At 40.5% G+C, this 23615-nt stretch overlaps 1 protein-coding gene across 1 annotated transcript; it reads right to left on the bottom strand.

Annotated features, from left to right (window-relative positions):
* Positions 1-270: 270 nt before the first annotated feature.
* On the bottom strand, positions 271-4142 carry LOC140240777 (uncharacterized). The gene is made up of 2 exons (XM_072320548.1): positions 3986-4142; positions 271-1267 (listed from the first exon to the last, which is right to left on the bottom strand). Exons 1-2 carry the CDS (start codon positions 4031-4033, stop codon positions 836-838), a joined length of 480 nt encoding a protein of 159 aa, XP_072176649.1. The 5' UTR covers positions 4034-4142; the 3' UTR covers positions 271-835.
* Between the last annotated feature and the right edge of the window lie 19473 nt (positions 4143-23615).

Here is a 23615-nt window from a genome sequence, read left to right as displayed (position 1 = left end):
CTCGGAGGGAATTTTGTAGTAGCCGTATATCGAATGGCCGCTATAGACAGCGGCCGCTATGACAGGTTTAACTGCATGTGTGTGCACTGATACATTGTCTACTGTATGATATGAATCAATCTATACACACAGCCGTTCATGAATCAATCAAACCATGACACACAAGCTGAGGTTCGTGTATATGTGTGTATACCTAGAGTCTTTTGCATTCTCTTACAGAAATCAACTCCATGAGATTAAAAACCATGCATCATGCTTTCAACAGAAGTATTGATTTTACACAATTTTTATTTCTTAAACATAATTTTCTGTATATTCTTAAAAAGTACTGCATCTAAGTCATAGACATCATGTCTAACTTTATCTATCCTATTCTAAAGTACAATCTTCATCTAGAAAACGTGCAAAACGATGGGAATAAATTAATCTTTACATATTTTAACCGGGAGAGATTACTGCTGGAAGACATAAAGTTTTTTTTTTCAGATAATTATTTATTTTCTTTTTACCCTGTCAAAGTTTGAATCAGTCCGACGCTCATCCGTAGTGAATGACTTATGATGAATTGCTAGGATCGAGCAGTGAACATTACTTCATTTACTCTATTATTATCAAGATTTCTGCTGTTGTTGTTCTTTTTTTTTTCTCTCTCTCTCCAAAAGCTGAAAAACGTCTTGCGACATCCGAGTCTGAATCAAGTTCAAATTTATTCACGTTGTGTTGTTAGATGGTTTATGACTTCTCACATCAGCGTTCATTTGAAATGAACAAGAGAAGTTTTCACTGAGTTGTCCATTTTCATTGGATTAGGCATGTTTGTTGATCACGTGTTCATTTAAATGAACCAGCTGAGGAAACCCTGTTGCTCCTCCTCCTCCGCCTGAGGGGTGGGCTCTGGACGTCGGGGTGGCTCCTCATTGGTGGACGGGATGACGTCGAGGGCGTCCTCAAAGGTCTGCTTCATTGTTTCGAAAGCTTGCTGAATCGTGGTCTTGGCCTCATCAAGCTTAGCCTGGAAATCCTCGCTCACCTGGTCGAATGTGGGAACGTCGATGTCGGGAGTTTCGATCTCGTAGTTGGACAGGGCCTCCTGCATCTTCACATATCCCTGATCGAAAAGCTGAAGACCCTTATCAGCGAGGCTGCGGGCATCTTCACGGGGGTCCCTGCCGATGGCGTCCACGAACCAGGAGTACGCGGCCTGAAGGAAACCCTGCGATTCCTCCTCCTCGGTGGTGTAGGCAGGCCTAGCGGACTGGGCACTGACCTGCAGCGGGGAGAAGATGGGAGGAAAGACGCTGATTGATCGTCACTAATCAAACATTTATAAACACAGGCTTTCAGAATTGTCTTGATTATACAAGAAATAGCATTCGATAGCTGCATATAGGCGTATGTGTGTTTGCTTGTTTGTAAGTTTGCCTGTTTTATGTTTCAATATCTATCTTTATAATATTTTTGATCTATCTATCTCTCCGCTTTTAAAGAATTTCGATAAAGTTCCCAGCCTCGGATCATTGCAGACTTTACGGTCGTATAGGTCCACATGATTGTGAAACCGATGTTACGGCGCCCGAATTAGTTACCATGGGGTCAGTTTATAGGAAGTTTTACTCTAGCATTAGACATGCGTGTCATTAATATGACAGCGTGATGTAATCTTTTTTTTTTTCTTTTTGCTGTCACGCATATCATTATCCTGGTGTGGTTGGATTAGAAGAATTTGTGTTGGACAGTAATTTCAGGTCTTGAAAAGTGCAAAATGCAAAATGCAAAGTGCAAAATTCAGTCAGCGTCAGAGGTGACTTCATTTAAAGAACTCCACTATTATAAGCAAGTTAACATTCAAATCTTGAAAGTAATACCTCAGACGTTTACACATTTTTATTTGAAAATTGGGATTTTGCATTATAAACATGATAGTACTTTAAAAGTACATATGTTAAAGGACAAGTTCACCTTCATTTACATAAGGATTGAGAGAATGCAGCAATATTAGTAGAACACATCAGTGAAAGTTTGAGGAAAATTGGACAATCGGCGCAAAAGTTATGAATTTTTAAAACTTTTGTGTTGGAACCGCTGGATGAGGAGACTACTAAGGCTCGTGATGTCATATGAGTACAACAGTATAAAGAAAATATAAAGAAAATTCAACATATCATTTTCACTTTTTTTTCGCACAATAAAAGAGCACTTGACTTGCCTCTTTCTAAAGGCAATGGGAATAATATTACCCATAACATATGTCAGTAACGAGTCAAGGGAATGTGTACTTTTTTCAAAAGATGAAATTTTGTGAAATTCTCTTTATATTTTCCTTATATTGTTGTACGCATGTGACATCATACACTGCAGTAGTCTTCTCATCCAGCGGTGACTGCACAAAAACTTCAAAAATTCATAACTTTTGAACGGATTGTCCGATTTTCCTCAAACTTTCAAAGATGTGTTCTACTAATATTGCTACATTCTCTCAATCCTTATGTTAATGAAGGTGAACTTGTCCTTTAAAGTCCAACAACATAATTGCAATTGGTAGTTAGAAATGTGAACCACGAGAAAAATACTGTCTTCAAATTTTTCTCCTTTTACGTTTTGGAAAAAATCGGGGTTTTCAGTAGATGAAAAAGATTTGCAAAACAAGCCGTGTTTGTCTGGGCTGAAGAGAATTACGTGTAAGCAATGTAATATAGCTAATAATCAAACATAATTAAGAATTTTCGATTGAGATTCATGCCACCTTTGACCACGTTCCTCTACAATATCTCACTTGTTTGTGCCATTCATCTTTACCGGATTTGAAATCCTTATAGGAATTGAAATTTGAATATACACTCAGCAAAAAACAAAAACAAAAAAGAGATAAAGTATTAAACCCTTTTCAAATGTATATTTCTTCTAGATATTTAGTTAAAAGTTAATGTATTATACACTTTATGAAAGGTAATTTAACTGGCTATCAATCTGATAGGTCAATAAAAAGGGAAAATAGAAAGAAAAAACGAATGTGTTCACTCATGCGTAACGTTTCAATTTACATTTCCCTATAGGGTGTTAACCGATTAAATTACTTTTAATATGGTATATAATACATTGATTTTCATCAAACTCTTCTATGAAAAATATGAACTCGAAAAAGAATTTAATTTCTTTTTTGCTAAGTGTAAGCACACAGATACATAAATATATGAATATACATATATATTTTTCTTTTACTTTGAATATTGCGAGCGACCTGTAGCATTAGCCTCCATAATAAATGGATAAGGTGTATGCACTAAATCGGAACTGAGACATAATCGATCAAGGAGAATCTGAGGCATTATAGTATTGACTTTTAGAATTGCTGAAATATATCGGTAGTGTCAATGGTATGAATACATTGTACAAGAACCAAATATTTAAGTATCTTGAACCCATTATCTGTTATCAAATGCCCTTAAATTTGAGTCCAGTCGATGGTCAATTAACATCTAAATCTGACTTGCGCCACATTACAAAATCAAGATAAGGTTCATCACTTCCTTCCTAGTTCAGTAAAGGGATATAAACTTAATACCAAGGTAACTTGATAACAGCTAGATAAATAATTCATGTTGAAATGCATTTCGTCAGACGATTATGTTGATAATTACATTGATAGAAAACAATACAGAGGAGCAGTATATCCGAACGAGCAGACACACAGATATGGATAAGTAAAAATCCATAAATAAATTGTCTAATATTCATTTCGTTGTAAACACAGATTACAGGGAAAAATCTAACAAGAACAAATAGAAGTGCGGCATACCAGCAAAGAAAGGCGGAGGTCAGAAATGGCGAGAAGAGAGAGAATCGACAAGATATAAACATAGATGAAAAGTGTGACAATGAATTTATGAATTAATCATTAAAATCAATCAAAAGGAGATGGATATACAGTCAATGAAAGAAGGTATAATGAGAGCTAATTCAGAGATAAAGAAGTCAAGTTTCTCACCTGGGCGGCTACAAGAGCCAGGCAAACGAGGATAGCGGTAACCTTCATGGTGCAAGATGTCAGTTTGAATGACAAAGAGGAGACGTCGTCGTATTTACCACCAAATTCAGCCAACACCGAAGCCACGATCTTCTGCCCACATAAATAGGGAGCACGAAACTACGGCTGGTGCCTACAGCAAAACAACGCTGCTATTGGTCAGAAATACTTGTGGGCGTGTCCTGATCCAGCTGCTTGGTGGTGTCTTCTAACCTAGTTTCTTTCAGCTTATCAGCAATACGATTGTACTAGACCATGGTTGACGATCAGCTGTTCTGAAGAACAAAGGTCACAGAGCCCCTGCTCAGCTGTAGTTCATACTTGCTGAGCCGTGACCTACTGCGATTATTATGACAAACTTTCCTTCAAACCATCATTTCGATCCTGAGGGGAAAAAAGACATCAATTCCCAGAAGAAAGTGCCAAGTGGTAGAAAGTAGTTCTTGTTTCTCTTGCTATTACTGTTGAAAAGTCTGAAAGAAAAGTTTCCCTACAAAAGTTAACTCAATTGACGGCTTACCTATTCTATGCTAAACGGCCCGTATTGTATGCAAATGACATTGGTGAAGGGCATCGCGGCGGAGATGCGGTACACTCCAAACTATATAGTTATTGTGCAATAGTTCTCCCATGGTTCTCTATCGAATTATAAGGTCATCTGCTCGAAAAGTTTGCTATGCAAATCATCAATCTGAGAACACTGACAGTGACTGAAGTGCGAAGCGCCACTCTGGCAATAGTTCGTTTAATACTGGTGGCGATGGTCAGTTGCTGTATGGTGGAGTCTTTTTGTTCCATTATGGAGTGTCTCGAATATAAACATAGAAAGGACTTTGAAATAATTATCTGGGTTGTTGTTGTTGTTTTGAGTGACTAAAGCATAGTACATCATCTAAAATTCAACATTATTATGCGTTTGTATACTGCATGTGTGTGTGCGTTGTGTGTGTGAGTGTATATAATATGTGTCTTATTTATCTATACTTGACTTCACACGGAATTATTTGTAACATATTATGTTGCCATTGTATAAAGTATATAGTATTTTCATGTGTAGGCATGCTAATACAGTCGTGTACAAGCACAAGTAGCTTTCAAGGCTGTCTGGCTTTCATTGTAAACGCCATTGTTATATGTTTTTTGTGTTTTATTTTGCCGAATAAATGGCTTAAATTGGCCTCAATCAATTATCACTTAACACTATAATTTGCTTGTTTTGTTTTGAGGTGAAGATTTTTAAAAAAGTTTTGAGAAGGACAGATGCCGCTATAAAACGCGTTTCAATGACAACATCCTCCGTCGGTTATGATAAACATGAATCCGTGAACATTTCCCTGGAATAAAGCCAGAGTTTGAGATATTCGAGACGAATATGATACAGACAAGTAAGTTAGACCAACAGACTTGGGGATAAACGAAGGAAATTCCGCGATAACATCTATGTACTCCTGTGCGCGTGTGGGTTCTTTTTCTTTTAAGTTTAGAGTGTATATCTATAGGATTAACAGATTTCTTGTTCCTCTAGTTATGAGACGTAACTTGGGCCTGGATGTGTTGGTCTAAGGCCTAGCTATTATGATGGTTAAACATAGAATGTCAACACTGCCCTACTTTGGCAAAAGGAAGCAAGTGACAAAAGTGACATTTCTCGTAAAAGAGCAAAATGTGTCTGTCATTTACACTGACGTCAATGGACTACCATGATGTCTTATCTAACATATCTCTTAGTAGGATGAGTGTTTCTGCATGAAATTTGGCCTGGAAGAAGAGCTCATTATTTGAATTATGAAAGCATCAACAACTCAAATTTAGATAGTATGTCACTTCTTCCTTTTGCCAAAGTAAGGCAGAACACTCTATATAGTCATTGCTAGTTTTCTGTGTTTCATTGTGTGTGTGTGTGTGTGTTAATTGTACTGGGGTCCGTTTCTCCATGGAAGTCTTATAAGAAACTTTACGTTAATTTTTTAAGACACACTTATGAGAGACTTCATGAAATGGATTTTCTTCTCTCTGAAAGTCTGACCGTAGATACGTAAACTGAGATTTATATAAAGACTTTCATGTAATGACTTCATGAAACGGACCCCAGAAAACACAAAGAATGCCTGAAGACTGTGACCAAATAGAGACATTTTGTGTTTTCACACAAATATTCATGACTAAAATTATAAACACCTAGCCCATCATAATACACATCCGTGTAGTCAGCTTCTAATGCAACATACACAAAATTACCAGGTTCTTAATCCAAACAATGTTTCTACAAATGCGATCTAAATTTAAAAGAAGCATTGCCTTTAATGTCTATACATACCATTAGTCAAACAATTTCTCCGCATCGTTGGTCCTTTGGTTCCTGGTTGAGCTGAATAAGAAACTGATGTGTTTTAGACATGAATATCTACCAGGCAGATATAGATCCTATTTCAAAAACATTTGACGTTCACACCGTCCATACACTGCCATTATGCAGAATTTTATGTTTAGGTTTATCACTTTTGTTTCTATGGATGATAACTTTGCTTTTCACACAGATAAGCCTAACTAGAAAATGAAAATAAAATTTCTCTTATCACAGATGAACACAACACATATTACATTCAAACCTTGTCCAATACAAAAACATAAAGTGTCTTTCCTGGGAAGAAATAGATTGCACGGAAGATTTATAAAGTTTGTATTAAAATCGTTCAGATTCAGAAGTTTAATTTCCCATATGCTTTCATCCCTTTTAGTTTGTATTATACGTTATATTCATTTTCTTATCCATGTTTACCTACCGTTTGTCGTTAAGTTATGTGTATATCAATAATCAAACATGCTCTGACAAGATAGTGATTTAAACAATGATCATGGATATCTTTTCAATATCCTTAACTTTTTAATAAAATGATATATCCTTGAATATAAATTTCCGACTCAAACATATCGGCAAATATTCGCGAAAGCCTTGATTGACGGCAACGATACTTTCTTCATCTTTACGCATGTCTTCGGTATCACCTTGAGTGTTACATGTCCAAAAATGTTTTACGTTTCTACAAATTTTAAACCACAATTAAAGACCGAAGTTTGTTGCCACGAAGTCGTTTGTCTTTTTTTTCCATCGTGATCCCAATGTTGTTTGTGACAATACACGATTTCCCAATTTTTATATACCTTAAGGGGGCATTCCAGGCGATTTTCAAAATTTCACATCACGTAGTACATAAATCTACAGCTCCATGTATAGATTTGTGGAATTCGTTGTGGTCCTTGAGCAGAAAAATCAATATTCATAGAATCTAACAAATTACGTTGAACAGGGACGATAACATAGGAGCTTCACATATTTCAGAAATGTGGCAGTGTAATTCCATTACAATACCGCTTGCTTAACAAGTTCACCTGTGTATAATTTATGCATGCCTTCTTCTTTTGTTCTGCTTCCTCGAGCCCGAACTCATGCATTCTTATGGTGAGGCTGCCATGTCATCATCCTTGTTCAGTGCAATTTGTTTTGAAATTTGGAAACATTCATATTCCTCATCCCGATCAATATAAATGATGAAACTCTGTACTCGGTATAACTAATAGTTGTTCAAGCAAGATTCTGAAAATTATCCGGAGGTCTCCTTTAATCGCCACCCCATAACATGAATTGAAAATTCCCTATCAGTGCTCATGATAGAGAACTGTGTATATAGGATAGATTTTATCTCTTTATTTATAGCTTTGTCTTGGCCAATACCGCAAAGGCATTTGGAATGTAAACGAATACTGTAAATACTGCTGCCTCGTGTCTGTCAATGTCACATTCAACATTCAGCTGTAATGTTTCTCTTCAAATCGGCGTCTATGAGTTTTAATGTCTTAAGAATTTACAGTGGAGTAATACATATCAAGTGGACACCGTACGAGTACATGGGATTTGAATCACAGGAACCAGTCCCCTCAACCAGTTGATATCTGGTCTGTGCCCATGCTTCTAGTTGCACCTGTGTTATAGTTATACTGGTCTAATCCATATAAACAGAAAGAAGGAGGAGAAGGAGAGGATATTGGAGGGGCACGTGAAGAAAAGGTGTGAGGAGAGGGGTAAGGTCCTTGGGCAAGGAAGGTGAGAGGGGATGGGAAAGGAGGTGAAAGGAAAGGAGAAGAAAGGGTTAGGAGGGGGTGAAGAAAGGGGTTAAGGCAGAAAAATTCAAGGATTTTATCGAACAGGTGAGGGAAAGAATTGAGGGGTGAAAAAAGGAGAGGGGAAGGAAAACTTCTGGAAAAGGTGAAAGGATTAGGGAAAGAGGAAAACAGGGAGAAAAAGGGGGAGGAGGAAACGAGGTCGTATTCTTGTTGTCAATGTGAGTAGAAAAAAAAAGATGTATTTTTCTTTTCTTCCGAGTGAGGAAAAAACTGACTCGTCTGAATCGACTCTTTCTTTGAGCAGCTCTTAACGTGCCCTCAAATCCTCATTCAAACAATAACCATGATAACAAATGTACTGATGTGATCCACAGGGTACCAAAATGTTCAGGTGTTGATGTAGGGAAGTTCTCTCTAGCCCTTGTCGAAACACTATCCCCTATCCCGACATGAATGAGCTCTCCGCTCATCATAATGAAAATCTTCACGACTGAAACGTATAGGCCTACGACGTGATAAGAATGTTCTTTCCTGGTAAACGCATGAGGGACGCCTATCCTGAGACCGCATAGAACAAACACGAATAGCAAGACAATGGCAATGTGGTGGTAAATATTTGATTTCCAGCTATTAAAATTTGTGAGAAGATCGAGCACTGCCGTGGCACACGTTCTGTCTTTTGGCAGAGCTCTGGGCTTTACAATGCGTACAAGGTCACTTTCACGCACTTCACTTCATCCACCTTCTCATTTTCAGAACGAAGAAACAGCTGATTTCGCGGTCTCCTGAGGTGAATAATTTCTTACCCGATAGTTCCAGCTTCTCGTGTTTGAGTAAACAGCTATAGACAGCGATCACAAAGGTGCTCTCTTGCTGAGGTTTTAAGAGGGTAGTGTCAATGACAGCACAAAATCATTAGACCCTAAGAAAACACGATTCATCTAAAGTGTACTGATACATAAACGTGTTGTACAGCCCCCCCCCCCCATCAGCCTTTCTCACTAGTATGTTTCTATCTCTGTCTTTATCTCTCTCTCTCTCTCTCTCTCTCTCTCTTTGATGTATATTTATAAGTGTGTGTCTGTTTGTCTCTCTGTGCGTACGTGTGTACCCTAGAGTATATATAGTTACTGTATTATTATGTGTACTTGACTGATATTCATCGATACACCAAAGTGACTCTTCCTACGACAACACTTGCACATGCGGTATAAGTTTGTCGCAAGGAGTGTACTTTATCAATAACTCAAAGCGCACCCCTTTAGAATATGATTCTCAAAAATCAAATCGTTGCCTTCACTGATTCCCAGTTACTGAGAAGTTATGCCAATTACCTCCTTGGTTATGCTTATCACATGCTAATGATTATATAAGAATGAAATACACAAATTCTATTCATTTGGTCTGATTCGTCTGAATCTCTGTGTTCATGTTGATCTTAAAGCAAGGAAAGTGAAGATCACAGTGATGTTACGCGACCTCTTGTACTAAGGACTAGGGATATAACCTGGGGTATTTCATGAATTGCTTTTTCCGAAAAATTAATCGGTCAAATTTGCTCTTAGCCAATCAGGTGCAGGGATTTCAATAACTTACTACAGTAATTCCATGTCTGTCAGAAAAACATATTTGACAATACGTTTCATGAAACGTCCCAGGTTATCTTATGAACTGATAATTTGTATGCATGACAGAAGCAGACACAAATCGAGTTTCCGAGTAAACAGTCACCTTGAAGGCATTTAATGGAACCCAGCTTCAGACCAGATACCCAGCAGTGTGTAGCAGACAGTAACGCTACAGTCACCGAGAGGTGGCGCTATATAACAAGCTTGACTTGTAACATTGATAATCATTAACAACACTGGCGTGATTGCCTTTCTTTTTTACTCTTTCATTTTTCACCTGAATGATAAAGAAAATATAAAAGCTCTACTTGAGCTTAACAAACCATTACCTTTAAAATGAATAAGGGTGTAAACTATTATAACATACAAGTAGTTGCACTGTTCATGACCTATGATACTTTCAAGAGTAAACTGCCATGAACTATAATAGGCTAGCTGGCTTATAAAAACACTAAGCTAACACCTGAAAATAACAATTACACTAACACCTGACTTAGACACCAAGAGTGTAATCATAAAAACTTATTGGGTACCGTACGTTTAACAATAACACCAGATACGCATTCTACCATCAATTCTTCTCGTCAACGTTAAAGAAAACAAAAACAATCATGAATTGTTACAAGTATATAACCATCACATCATACCAATACCTCTCTCAGACGTGCTGACACTGAGTCATACAGTCCTGATTGACATGAAACATACCGTTCAGCAAAAACAACAAATTTGACAATCATGTACGACCTGATGGGGCAAGCTAGGATGGCATGAAATAAGTAGCTCCTATAAAGGCATAGACTTACACAGTATAAACAAAAATATGAAATGATGTACAAAATGTTCATGTGGGGACACAGGAAATACACATATCTATATGAAAATAGAATTACATATGCACGTAGCAGAAAACATTGATATGTACGAGTAAAGGTGCAATTAGGGACAGGCACCAAACAGACACCAGAGAAGTAAATATATAAAGGTAACTGGGAAATATTAAGAAGATAAGGGTATGTGATAATAAACCTGGTATTACATACACTCAGAAACAAGAAGGCGTATGCACCCACTAAGGATATAAGCATCATATGTTATACACAGCACAAAGGGGCAAATCACTGAGACATAAGCGGGGTGACTGAAAAAAAATACACCTATAGAACATATCCACAACTAAATTATACGCAGAACATACCAAGACAGCTAGGTGAGAGACAATAAAGATAAACAAGGATGTCATACAAGGACGGATTGGTAGAAATGAAGAATAAACATGATACAAGTACAGCTTAAAAGAAAAACAAAAAACGCCCGTTTGGGGCACCTCAGAAAAAAGGTTATGTTAAGGGACATAATGTAATAAACCAGATGGGGGAAATGAAATAACATATGTGGCACCAGAATAACATGGCTATAAGAGAGGTACATTGTAAGGATACACAGTGAGTGAGGGGGGGGGCATTAATCTGAGGTAGCCAACAGTTCGCACAGAAAACAAAATACATGTACATTGTATATCATTGATTAATACATCAAATAATCATCAAACCTAGGTGGGAGGCGTCGGGAGCGCTGAGGGCGCCCAGTGGGGGTCACATGGGTGGGGGGACAACCTGGACCGTTAATAGTCGGAACAGTGGGGGCAGGTTCCTGGGGCAGAGGGGGAAGGGGGGCTTCAGGAGGGGGCTCCTGCAGGGGGACACACGGGACATCTGGCCCAGGAGGCAATGAGAGTTCCTGTGGAATGTCTCTGCAGGTGTCCGGGGGGAGCAAAACTCGCTCGTCATCTGGGGAAAGCAAGTCTGTCTCATCTTCGTCGGACATCTGGTGCTGGGGAGGAGCCACAAGGGGAACAGGGACCCTCATGCATTGCGATGTCTTTACACGATATGACGATTTTCTGAGCTGAGAGCCAATGAATTTGCGAATGTTACACCACTTGCCATCTATTGATGTTACAAGGTATCGAGGGCGTGCGGAGGACTTGCTGCGATCTGACCGGAGATAAACAAGGTCCCCAACTGCGAGAGGGTCATCATTGGGGAGGATGCGGGAGGGAGCCTTGGAACGCTCGCTGTGGGGATGGTTCGAAAGGCGCTGTTCATGTTGTGAAGAGATGAGGTCTGCATCCGACAGTGGAATTTGGCTGTGCGTGAATTGGTCGCGCTGAGTCCACATTTCACGTGCAGAAAGGCCACGCGAGCGAAGACGGCTATTGAGACGGGCAGTGGCGAGGGACAGGGACAAGGATGTCAGTGGTCCTCCGGAGGGCTCATGCCGCAGGATTTCATCTTCGAGTTCACGAATGGCCTTCTCAGCAACCGGGTTCTTATTGGGATTTTTGGCATGACCTACTTCAATGGAAAGGTGAAACTGGGCGAGCAGGGCATCATCTTGTAAGGAGGCGAAACCAGGGGCGGGGTCGGTGCGGATGACAGCAGGGGGCCCAACGAGCGGGCGAAGTTCCACACAGAGACGGATCAAGGTATCGCGAAGAGTATCTCTGCGCTCATCTGGAAGGAAACAAGTGGCGGTGTAGGAAGTGACACATTCGCGGAGAAGTAAAATCAGTTGTTTCGAGCGCTTGATGACATCAGCGGCGAACGATGTACCCACGGCTGCGGGGGGATCGCCAGTGGTCTGAGGGACAACCGTGTGTGGAGCATTCCGCAGGGATGCACACTGATGGCAAGTGTCGGTGACACGTGTGATGGCAGAGTCCATGTCCAAGGCAAAAAAATGCCGGTTGACAACGGTCTTGAGTTGGTGGTGGGTGGGATGATCAAGTTGGAGATGGAGTGAAGTAAGCAGGCCATCAAGAACGCTACGGGGGATGATGATGCACTCGCGAGGTGACAGGAGAGCCTGTTCACGGCGGACAACCAACAGCCCATCTCTAGCTATGGTAGCAACACGGAGATAGCGTTTGACGTCTTTGATATTGGTCAGTTTCTTAGAAGGTCGGGTGCCCTGGAGAAGGTGAGCATGAGTGCGTCGCAAGTCTGGGCACTCAGATTGTATGCTGACCCACGCTGGACGGGAAGTGAAGGGTAACTTCTGCTTCCCTGTGAGCACGTCCGTAGGGGACACTCTGTGAACAACAGAATCCTCTGTCTGACGAATGAAGAGGCATACCTGACAAGAGGAATCAGTGCACTCTGGGGCATTCCTGCTAGCAAAATCTGACGGAACATTGGCGGATCCAGCCAGATGGAGCACGGCACATTGGAACCGGCTAACTGTGGACAGGAAGGTTGACACACGTGGGCTGGCAGAGAACTCACCACGACAGAGTTTTTCAAAAGCCTGTACACAGGGCTTGCTATCTGTGAGAATGCATGGCCGGTGCTTGGACTGCACAATGTACGGGCTGAAATACTTGCAGGATGCTGCAATAGAAAGGGCCTCTATCTCACATGGGAGCCAAGTAACCTGCCGATCACGAAGTTTGGAGCTAAAGAAACCAGCTACCTGTGGCTTTCCTTGTCGTGTTATGTACAATGTGGCACCAATACCATGATCTTTGACAGCACCATCAGTAACAATCCAAAGCTGGTCGGATGGTCGGGGAAGGGTAATGGCACGGGGGGAGGCTAAGGCTTCCTGAGCGGTCTTGAAAAATGAACGCAGGTCATCGGACCAATCAATGCGATCACTCGACTGACCACCAGCAATTGCGGCGTCCAGTGGTGTGAGGAAGATAGCGCAATGTGGGAGAACACGGGCGAGCATCTTATATGCCCCAATGAAGGAACGCATTCCTTTCACAGTAGTAGGAGGGGGGCATGAGGCAAGCGCCGCAATGCGATGAGGGCTCGCTTGTAGGGTCCCTTGGGACCAGATCCAGCCCAGGACCGTGGTAGACTTTGGGCAAATCACAGTCTTACGGGCTGAAAGATGAAGGCCTGACTTTCGGAGGGCATGCAGGACACGTGACCAATTCTGGAGGAGCTCCTCGGGGGTATCACCACCAATGAACAAGTCGTCTGCAAGTTTCACAACAATACCTTCCACAAGTAGATCCCCAAGCACGCGACACATCAGCTCTTCAAGAGCAGTTTCTGAGCCTGGCATGCCCATGGCACAGCGTGTATACACACGGACTCCACGATAGGGGGTTGCAACACCACAATACTTCATCGAGGCCTTGGACAGGGGAATTTGATAAAAAGCATTGGTGAGATCTGTGGCAATGAGATGTTTCCATTGACCAATTTTTCTGAGGGTGGAATCCACATCAGGCATAAGGGAGGGCTGAGGCTTGGCATAACGGCCTACATCGGCAAAAGCTGTAACAAGGCGGAAGCCGCCGTTGGCCTTCTTCACAAGGAAGGATGGATTCAGGTACTCAACAGAGATGCCCACATCTTCTGGGCGAGCAAAGACACCCTGTTGTTCTAGTTCATCAAATTTCTCTTGGAGATCAACCAAAGAGTTACGGGAGTAAAGTGGCAAGCGACCCTTGCGTTGGGGAGGCTGAACCGGGCCCATGTTGACAACGGCCTCAAACGGGCCAACAGCACCATTATACCCAGTGAAGGCAGGGTCAAAAACATCATCGAACTCCGCATGGAGAGACTGAAAGTCATGTTTCGTACCAATGGGGATAATGCAATCAGGATCGAGCAATATTGGGTCAGAAAAACGATGCTCAGTATCACGTGAGACACCACTGGGCACGGGCCTATCGGGTACACGGGGGAGGTCATCAGACTGAGGCTCTGAAGGAACGTAGACCGGACGGACCTGGCAGAAATGTTCATGTTTACGGATCAGGCGGGGTTGAGGCGTAAGATTAGGGATACGCACTTTGCCTGCTACACTGGAGACCATGCACGGTTCAGGCCAAGATGGATCAGTTGGGGGAACACCTTTCTGAGGGACAATCCTGGGCTCAAGGGCAAGTGTGTCATGAGACAGTAGCTCATCAGGAACTGACAGCTCGACGAATTCACCAGGCAAAAGCACAGTAGACTGAGATGGGGCACGAAGGACATGAGCACGGCGAACTGCATGTGTCGCATTGTCCGAAGGCCTGCGAGAACCATATGAAATGATCATGTCATCACCCACACACACCTGGCGTTTAGCAGGACGAACCGACACATCATTGTGCTCCATGAATGGGGTACCTGCGAGTACTTCTACATCAAGATTATCAATGACCAAACCCTCAAACACGAATGACTTGCCGTCACGAGTGAAGGACAGAGTGGTCTCCCCAACAACATCAAGGGGGGAAGACCCATCGGCTTGATGAGCAGACTGCGAGCTGGGTTTTATGACACCCTGGAGGGACTGGACAGTAGAAGCTCTGATCATGTTACCAGTAGCACCACTGTCGACAGTGATGCGAACGACCTGGTGCCCGCAAAACGCATCAAAATATGGAGACTGACGGACCTGGACTCTGAGGGCCGATGAAGAGTCGCTGGTAGCCGTATCATCCTTCAGAGGGACAGGCTCAGACAGGTGGACCTGTTCAACTTGGCACAAATCATCAATCTCATCATCAGACTCTAAAATATGTGCAACCTGGCGGGCCTTAGCAATGAATCGCCTGTCTGCTTCGGGTAAGTACGTACACTCACTTAAATAATGAGTGTCTGGCCGGCGCGCTTCACGACAGAGAGGACAGTATTTACTGTTGCGCTGGGGGGTGCGAGTCTGCAGATTGCGGCGACTGCGGGGCATTGGAGCACGCTGGGGGCGTAGGCCTACAGGGCGCGGGGAAGGGGAGGTCAGGGTGCGCATAGCACGAGAACTCTCTGTGGTGTGGATTTCATCCAAAAGACTATCTAATGCCTGAGAGATTTCGGGTTTCAGTGAAGCTAGGGTACGAGAGCGCAATTCTGTCCCGTAGCGCTGCTTGACCAGGCGAGGAAGATCTGAATGAATGAGTTGGAGCCAAGTGAGGACGATAAGGTTTTCCAACGTGGGAGTAAGCTCCTCATCTTCGCTAACACGCTTACCATGGTGAGTTATGCCACCTGCGGATGTGAGCAGGTTGTCTTCGATAAAGGCCACCACCCTTTGGTAGAGGTCCTCAGGACGCTCATCCGGCTCTAGTTTGATGTCACTGAAATCAAGAAAGTGAGCACCGGTACTTTGAAACCCATAATGAAGCCTGATCTTCCCCCAAATATCGTTGAGGGAGGTGGAAGTCTTGACTATGGAATTGCGTGAGATAATGGGACAATAATTAGCAATCTGTCCGAGCATAAGCTCAAGCATACTGGCTTTCTGGTGTGCTGATTTTCGAGACCCAGTCGGGACGCTTTCTGGGTCATCAACAAAGCCACGGAGTGGGCAAGATTTAGATTTTTGAGCCCATGAGCAATCATCATCTAGGAACGGCGCAAAATTTGAGTCTAGGGTGAGAGTGTACACTAAGTTTTGTCGCCAATTTTCGAATGAATTGACTGTTTCACGTTTGGTGAGACACCATTGCTTGGGTGCTCTTGGAGCTGAGGCCATCACTAAAGCCTATAGGTGGGACCGTAATGTAAGAGAAAAACAAGGAACTTACACCAACTCTGGATCGTTGGCCGATTTGGAGCTCAGCAAGCTTAACGTCTGCTTGTGCAGGTGAAAACAAATCCTCAGGAGTAGGTAACGTTTCCAGAGCTGCCACCACGTAAATGAGAAGCAGACACAAATCGAGTTTCCGAGTAAACAGTCACCTTGAAGGCATTTAATGGAACCCAGCTTCAGACCAGATACCCAGCAGTGTGTAGCAGACAGTAACGCTACAGTCACCGAGAGGTGGCGCTATATAACAAGCTTGACTTGTAACATTGATAATCATTAACAACACTGGCGCATGACACCAAAGACCTAAATAAAAGTGATAAAACGGTGATCTCATTTTCCTGTCTTATGAACATGCCATAGTAATTCCTTTCAAGAAATGCACTTTGCAGATAGCAGCTTGACTGACATGACTGTAAACTGTGGCAAACCTCGAAGAAGTCAAAATGCCGTAAGACGACGCCGTTAAAAAACAACAACAACAACAAACAAACAAACAAAATAACGGTCCTGAGCTACTGCTTGAGTATTCTGTTATCTTTTTTTAATGAAAATTTTCGGGTGAGCAGAATGTATCAGTCAACAAATTGTATATGAATCGAGTTTCCTTTAGGTATGCCTTTTTTAAAAATTTCAATGTCATTTCGATACCTTCTCGATGTCGGTTTGATATAACCAAACAAAGTGTAAAAGCAATCGGGAAATTTCGATGTCTTACACGCGTTTCCTCGGCCTTACATTCCGGATCAATTCAAATCAAATTCCCAGACCTATGATTTCTCGTGTCGGAAACGTACCGGTTAAATAAACAGGTGTGACATAGATGATAGGAAACGATGATAAGAGAGCTGTATCAAACATTTCAGCCTGTGATCTAAATTACATTAATATACTTTTAAGATACATCTGTGGCTGAACTTGCGTTTCTACGTACTCCAAACAGAGGTCACAGAAACCTAGCAATCGTATTATTTTGTTGTTGTTGTTGTTGTTGTTGTTGTTGTTGTTGTGTGTGTATGTGTGTGTGTGTGTGTGTGTGTGTGTGTGTGTGTGTGTGTGTGTGTGTGTGTAGGCGTGTGTGTGTGCGTTCCTCAACAACTTTAGTAAATGGGGATAAGGCAGCTATAATAACTCATGTAAGCGCGTGCAACACATCTAAATAGACATTATTCAACTTATGCGTAAGCTGACAAACGTGTACCAAAGTAGACATCAATTATTTCGACATACTCGAAATTTATACTCTATGTTGAGAGAAGTACCATACTATTTAGTTCCAGCAAGAACTGGTTTGTTGGGCTTCCACAACGATCCAATAATAGTCAGCTGGTGGAAATACGGCATAAACAGGTCAGGTGAATGGCACATGTTGATACTTGTGTTATGAAAATTTAATGATGGCTGCGTATGTATAGGCCTAATACAAATGATAACAAGGTGTACTACTATCACGTTTTTAACAAAAAGTTTGCCTCAGATCACGAATGCCAGGGGTCACGAGAAACCAAAGTCTCGTGACACCCCCCCCCCCCTCAAAAAAAAAAAAAAAAAGGCTACAATTATAATGACCATGAGTAATGCGGTCTTGGTTTCATAGTGCTTGGTTTGCTAATATCGGTTAGAGCACACACACACAAAAAAAAGTGACTACTCTTTCACCTTGAGACAAAGTTCGTCCTTTAAAGTAACAACCCATTCTCTATTCAAATTGACCTGTAATAAGTCAAATAATCTAACGCAACAAACCGTGTAAATCTATTCAAAATAACCTGAAACCCGGAAAAAGTTATATCATTTGAAAGTTTCACGTTTTCAGATAACAGGTATAGGATCCTATACAGTTGCAGTCAGGCATGCAAAATGTATATTTCACTGAAAAGCAATTATGACAAGGTAGAGGTCATGGGGTTTTTCTTTCCTGGTTTTTAAGAAAAAAAAACTTGCATTCTCTTTCTATTCTTAAACTATTAATGGGAGAGTCACATGCTCATGCGCATAATGTGATGGCAGCCAATATAACTTTTCAAACATGAAACTTCCTCGACGTGTGTATACGTTATATTCGATTTTAATGAAATCTTCGCTCTCCTGGGCCACGCTGCATAAAAATGTACAATGAAACATAGGTCAAAAAGTCAAACGTAAGACAGGCAGTGACAGGTGTAAAATGTATAAGCCAATCAGAATTGAGTGTTCAGAGACTTACGTTTGATTTTCTGACTGATGCTGATCTTAACTTTTAGGTAACAGGGTCCAGTTTGCTGGAAATGCACAGAGTGGAATTTCCCTTTAAAGATAACTGTCAAAAATACAAAACCACGAACAGACCATGGACCTAATGACAAGTCGGTAATCATCAATGGTTTATCAATCAGCGATTGAATAGACACGACCGCAAAGCGAATTGCTGATTACTGCAACATGCCAGTGCAAGGTATCAGATAACGCAGATTCCATACACGTAACGGGTGTTTAAGTTAATCGAACAAAGTGTTTTCACTTTTGCGCATGTTCCACAAATACACGTGAATGCATGTTATGATAATAAACTCGCACCATTATTGTGAAAAATTACCCCATTAATATTCAGTGTGCGCGCTCACCACTTGCGTGTAAAGTGAATGAAGGTGGTGTGACACGCGTAATGAACAGATACTGAGCAAAGTGAATGAGTGTGATATTTTTTTTTCACGATATTGCCAAACTAAACATGGTTTTAACTTTTCTGGAAACATACAGTTGTACTTGAAGCGATAACTTATGAACCTTGCTCTTTTGAGAGCATGTAGCAAACAACAGTTGCATTACATGAAGATGATAGTAGCATACTGATAATAAATGAATTGATAACTACATTCAGCCCTTTATCGTTATCTTAATATACTGTAGTTGTAACACTTCCTCGTACGGTAATTCTTTCACGCAAAATATCAAACCACCTGTTCTAATGCAATCACTTCTAGAGATATTAACACTGCATTTTCAAATGAGCAAGAATTCTAATATGTCGGTCACATTACAATTCTCAAACATTCCATTCAATCAGACCACTCAACACAGAACAAGGCTGAGAAATGACACAAAAAAACATTTTATACTGCATCATTTTTGTTTCTTGATATTTTATTTGAACACACACATAGCCAACAACCAATGTCATTGGGAACTTTGTGTGGTTTCATGCACAATATTTTCAGATTAAAAAAGAAAAGAACAAAAATGAGCAAAGTAAAATAATTATGGTGACAGATTGTAGCTTTGAATGTGTCTTTTTTCTATAAATTTGTCTATAATACATTTTGTACATGATTCAGACCAGCAAAGAAAGGTGTATGTGGCATATTCTTCTTTTACAATCACATCATGTTGCCACTCCATAAAGCTAGTCTGGCTTGTCATTGGTCGCTTGTGGTCACATGACATGTATTGTATGCTCTTAGCCCCACACACTGCTTAATATGTCATGTTGGACTAAACAACTTTGACCAAAAAAAAGCTAGTCTTGATCCTAGCATCTTGGATGCCATAACCAGTTTCAAGGCTTCGTTCACACAAACCTTCAAGATCTTATTTACACATTGCCATATTCATGCATCATAAATGCCAGCACTTTAATGACAGTGTACCTTGTTGCACATTCTTCCATAGATTCCATAGATAGATTTTTTTTTCATCTCTCACATCTTTGCACGGTGAAGAGGCTATCTCCAAGCTCTCGTAAAATCAAGCCTAGTACCTCCTTGGTAAAACACACTCATTTAACTTTTTTTTTTTTTCTTGATTGCAAAAGGGTCTCCTGGACCCTGACTTAAAACTCTATCTTTAATTGATGTTTAACTGATGATATTTTTCCATATCATCAAATTCTTTATACATGTATCTGATTTCTATTAGAACACAATGTTCAGCTAATACTCCACCCCATGCAGGGTCTAACTAAACGTGTTGGTAAATTGAAGTTCTGCTCATATCCCTCCTCTATAAATCCTCATTACAAATTTTTCAATTTTTACTTATAGTATTTGGATATTCATACAGTCAACAAAGAAATATTTTCTGTACTATTTATCAATTCAATTTCTTGCTCATTCACATCATTCATCATAAAATAATTCAGAACTCTGCATTACATTTACACTACGTCACATGGAAGAACTTTCCACTGTGACATTAGGCGTTTTCACATCAGCCCGATGTTTCGAAATAGCGCGCTGTTTTCTGACTTGGGAAATTAACCCAATCACGAAATAGCGCGGTGAACACAAATTAGCGCGCTAATTGTATCGCTCTGATCGAGAAAATTTCTCGAGTCCAACTCGGGAAATTTCTGAAATAGCGGGATAGTAGCGCGCTATTTGATAATGTGAAAACAATTCGAGAAATTAGCGCGATGCATCCCATCATGCCTAGCGTGTGTTAACCGATCGATCGAGGCAAACTGCACACAAATCATGAGGAATTTTTGAGAGGGTACACACATTACTGATGCTGTTTGCACATACTCAGCTGTCGAATTAGCTCGAAAAAAATGCGGGCCAATTCTCTTCAGCTTGGATTTTTATCGGGCCAATGTGAAAACGCCTAATGATCTGCAATCACTTTTGGTCAATAATACCACAGAACTCGGGCAGCAATTTCCGGCAATCTTTGAAAAAAAAAAAAAAGTTCTTTAACCTGTAGTTATTAAAACTGTTTGTAGGTCATTACATCTGGCTTCCCTTGAAAATATGTGTCATTCATTCTTTGTCTAAAAAGAGAAATGTTTTCATGTGAGTATAAACAATTCATCATATCATGTAACTACAGTCAAACCTGTCTTAGCAACCACCTGTCTATAGTGACCAACTGCTGTATACAAAGACTAAAAACAACCGACAGAAAAGCCATGTTAAAGAACTTATCTTTAGCTGCCACCTGTCTATAACAGTCACTTTTTTCATCTCCCTTGGGTTGCCGCTATAGACTGGTTTTAACTGTATTTGATACAATTTCTCATGAACTGAAAGCAAACAAGAGTAATTGATCAAGTTCACGGAATCAAAGGACGATTCCATCTTGTCAAATTTAAACAATATCATCTTCATTGATATAAATAAGTAGCATTTTGTACAGGCTGTTGCGATTAAAAATACTCCCCTACAAAGGGATGGTGCTATATGTATGCAAATTTAAATTAAACTATAAAGCATCTCCAAAAAGGTGTGGAAGCCATTTCACAAACGTTGCAACATTTCTCTTGAAGATCCACTTCTCAAACACAGTTATGAATACATTTATCATGGAAAATTAAATTTTATGATAACAGTGATATTCATTTCCTTTACAGCAGCAGTCAAAGATTGCTTGATTGCAAGATACTGTTTGGTTTGAAATAATGAATACGACTGAGGCATAGGCCTTAATCTCAGTGAGCGTACCTCAGAATAGTGGGGGGGGGGGCAAATACATTTTAAACTGACAAACCTCTGGTCCAGCAAGAAGGGAAATTTCAGTAAAATGAAAATGAACACAATACTTACATTCACTATAAAAATCAAGTAGGAATTCTTACAACTGATACGGGGTCTAAAGGTTGCACCGACAATAAAACCAACCTAAACCAAAAACGTCAATTTTCATTCACTCCACCTGTGAGCAAAACACTTATATTTTGGATATATTTAAAAAAAGAAAGGATGAAGTGAATGCAAAGGTAAAACTAATAGGGAAAATATTAAAATCAGATAAAAATATACTGAAGAAAAGATGATCATGCCAGCCATTTCAGCATAGAACACCAATAATATGAATCCCGCATAGCTCCTTTTTTATCGGATCCTCTTTACAGCCTTTCTCACTATGTCTTTGCAAGTGAACATTCTTAATTCAGTATTCTTGGACACATATTACACATATGCACTATATGTCCACGACAAGGCATACATTACATATGGTACCACATTATTCAGTTTTTAACATGTGGCATGCTAGAACACACTGGTGTGAAAACTACAGATAGGACATCATACATTATGTCTGTGGTTACCACAATCCGGTTATTTTCTCTCCAACACAAGTATGTATCAATGGAAGGGGCAGACAGTTTCACAGTGAAATTGTGCTAAAAGTAATGCTGTCATCACAATTTTCATTGTATAAACGCAAGCTTTCCCACCCTAAAGTAAAGAACTTATTTTTTCCCATTGTTTTAAAACCCTGATATAAGACAGAAATGGTTTCATTGTTCCTGGGGGTTTCCTATAATATGAGCCCAATGTATAATCTGTTAACTCGTTAAGAGCTTGAGTAGGATTAGTTAACATATTCAGAAGTTACAACATTGAAATCAAAGATGCGTGCTTCTTTCCTAGCCCCACAACCTTAATGCCAGCGATGCCTTTTTTCTACCTTCATTTGAGCAATGATTACACGAATGCTTCACCTGAGAGGTCAAACAAATTCTCCCAGAGAATGTCTTACTAAATCTAAACCATACATAACATGACAGCATTTTCACAAAGCAGAACATAAGGCACTTATTAAGCTTTTTGCTACAATTAAAAGATTCAAACGTTGGAACAAACAGGAGAAATTCAGCACACAGGGAGTTGACAATGCTCATTCTAATACAGAGGAAAATGGCCACGGGAGAACGGAACAAGAACAGCAGCATCCTGCATCATACTCCAATATATTTCTTGAAATACAAAATACAACTTCAAATCACTGATGGGGACGAATGACAAAGAGCTGGACATACAATTTCTTGACAATCCCTCCTTTTCCATCAGCCTAAAAGAAATATTGCTCTCCTGAATTTTCCCTGTACTAACGAAGGAGATCGACATTTCTGTGCCCGGTGGTGACTTGTCAACAGGCAGCTGAAAATTTGCAAATCATTCTTGTGCTTAGTAAATCTTTTATAAGCCAAGAATGAATTGTATGGCAATAGAAATGATTAAATAGCACACATCCTGAATACTGGCATACAGCATTTGGGATTCCCTTTTCTTGACCTATTGACCATCTGCCAATTCAAAATATGTCTCTGCACTTTGACTCAATATGGGTTAATTTCTGCATTTATCACATTTTTTTTTCTCTCAATATCTTTTTTTTTTTCTACTACAATTTCCAGTTTCTTGATTTATTTTTTTCCAGAAGCTAAATCAGGGCTATGAAAAGATAATTTGGGGCAGCACGGAGAAGCATCCCATCGCAATGAATACTGGATGATAATGACTTTAATGTAATGATTGTAGACCTTAATAACACATGCCTAAAATGGATTCATACATTCAAATTGTGAATCATAAATTTGAAGATCT

Source organism: Diadema setosum, chromosome 17 (assembly GCF_964275005.1).
Source record: "Diadema setosum chromosome 17, eeDiaSeto1, whole genome shotgun sequence".
Lineage (NCBI taxonomy): Eukaryota > Metazoa > Echinodermata > Echinoidea > Diadematoida > Diadematidae > Diadema > Diadema setosum.
Note: the sequence above shows the minus strand (reverse complement) of the source record. Positions and strands in the feature narration are given on the sequence as shown.

Coding starts and splice junctions, on each gene's coding strand:
- LOC140240777 (XM_072320548.1), bottom strand. CDS start 4,033: ATGAAGGTTACCGCTATCCTCGTTTGCCTGGCTCTTGTAGCCGCCCAG. Junction 1,268..3,985: donor TGGCTCTTGTAGCCGCCCAG/GTGAGAAACTTG, acceptor TCCCCGCTGCAG/GTCAGTGCCCAGTCCGCTAG.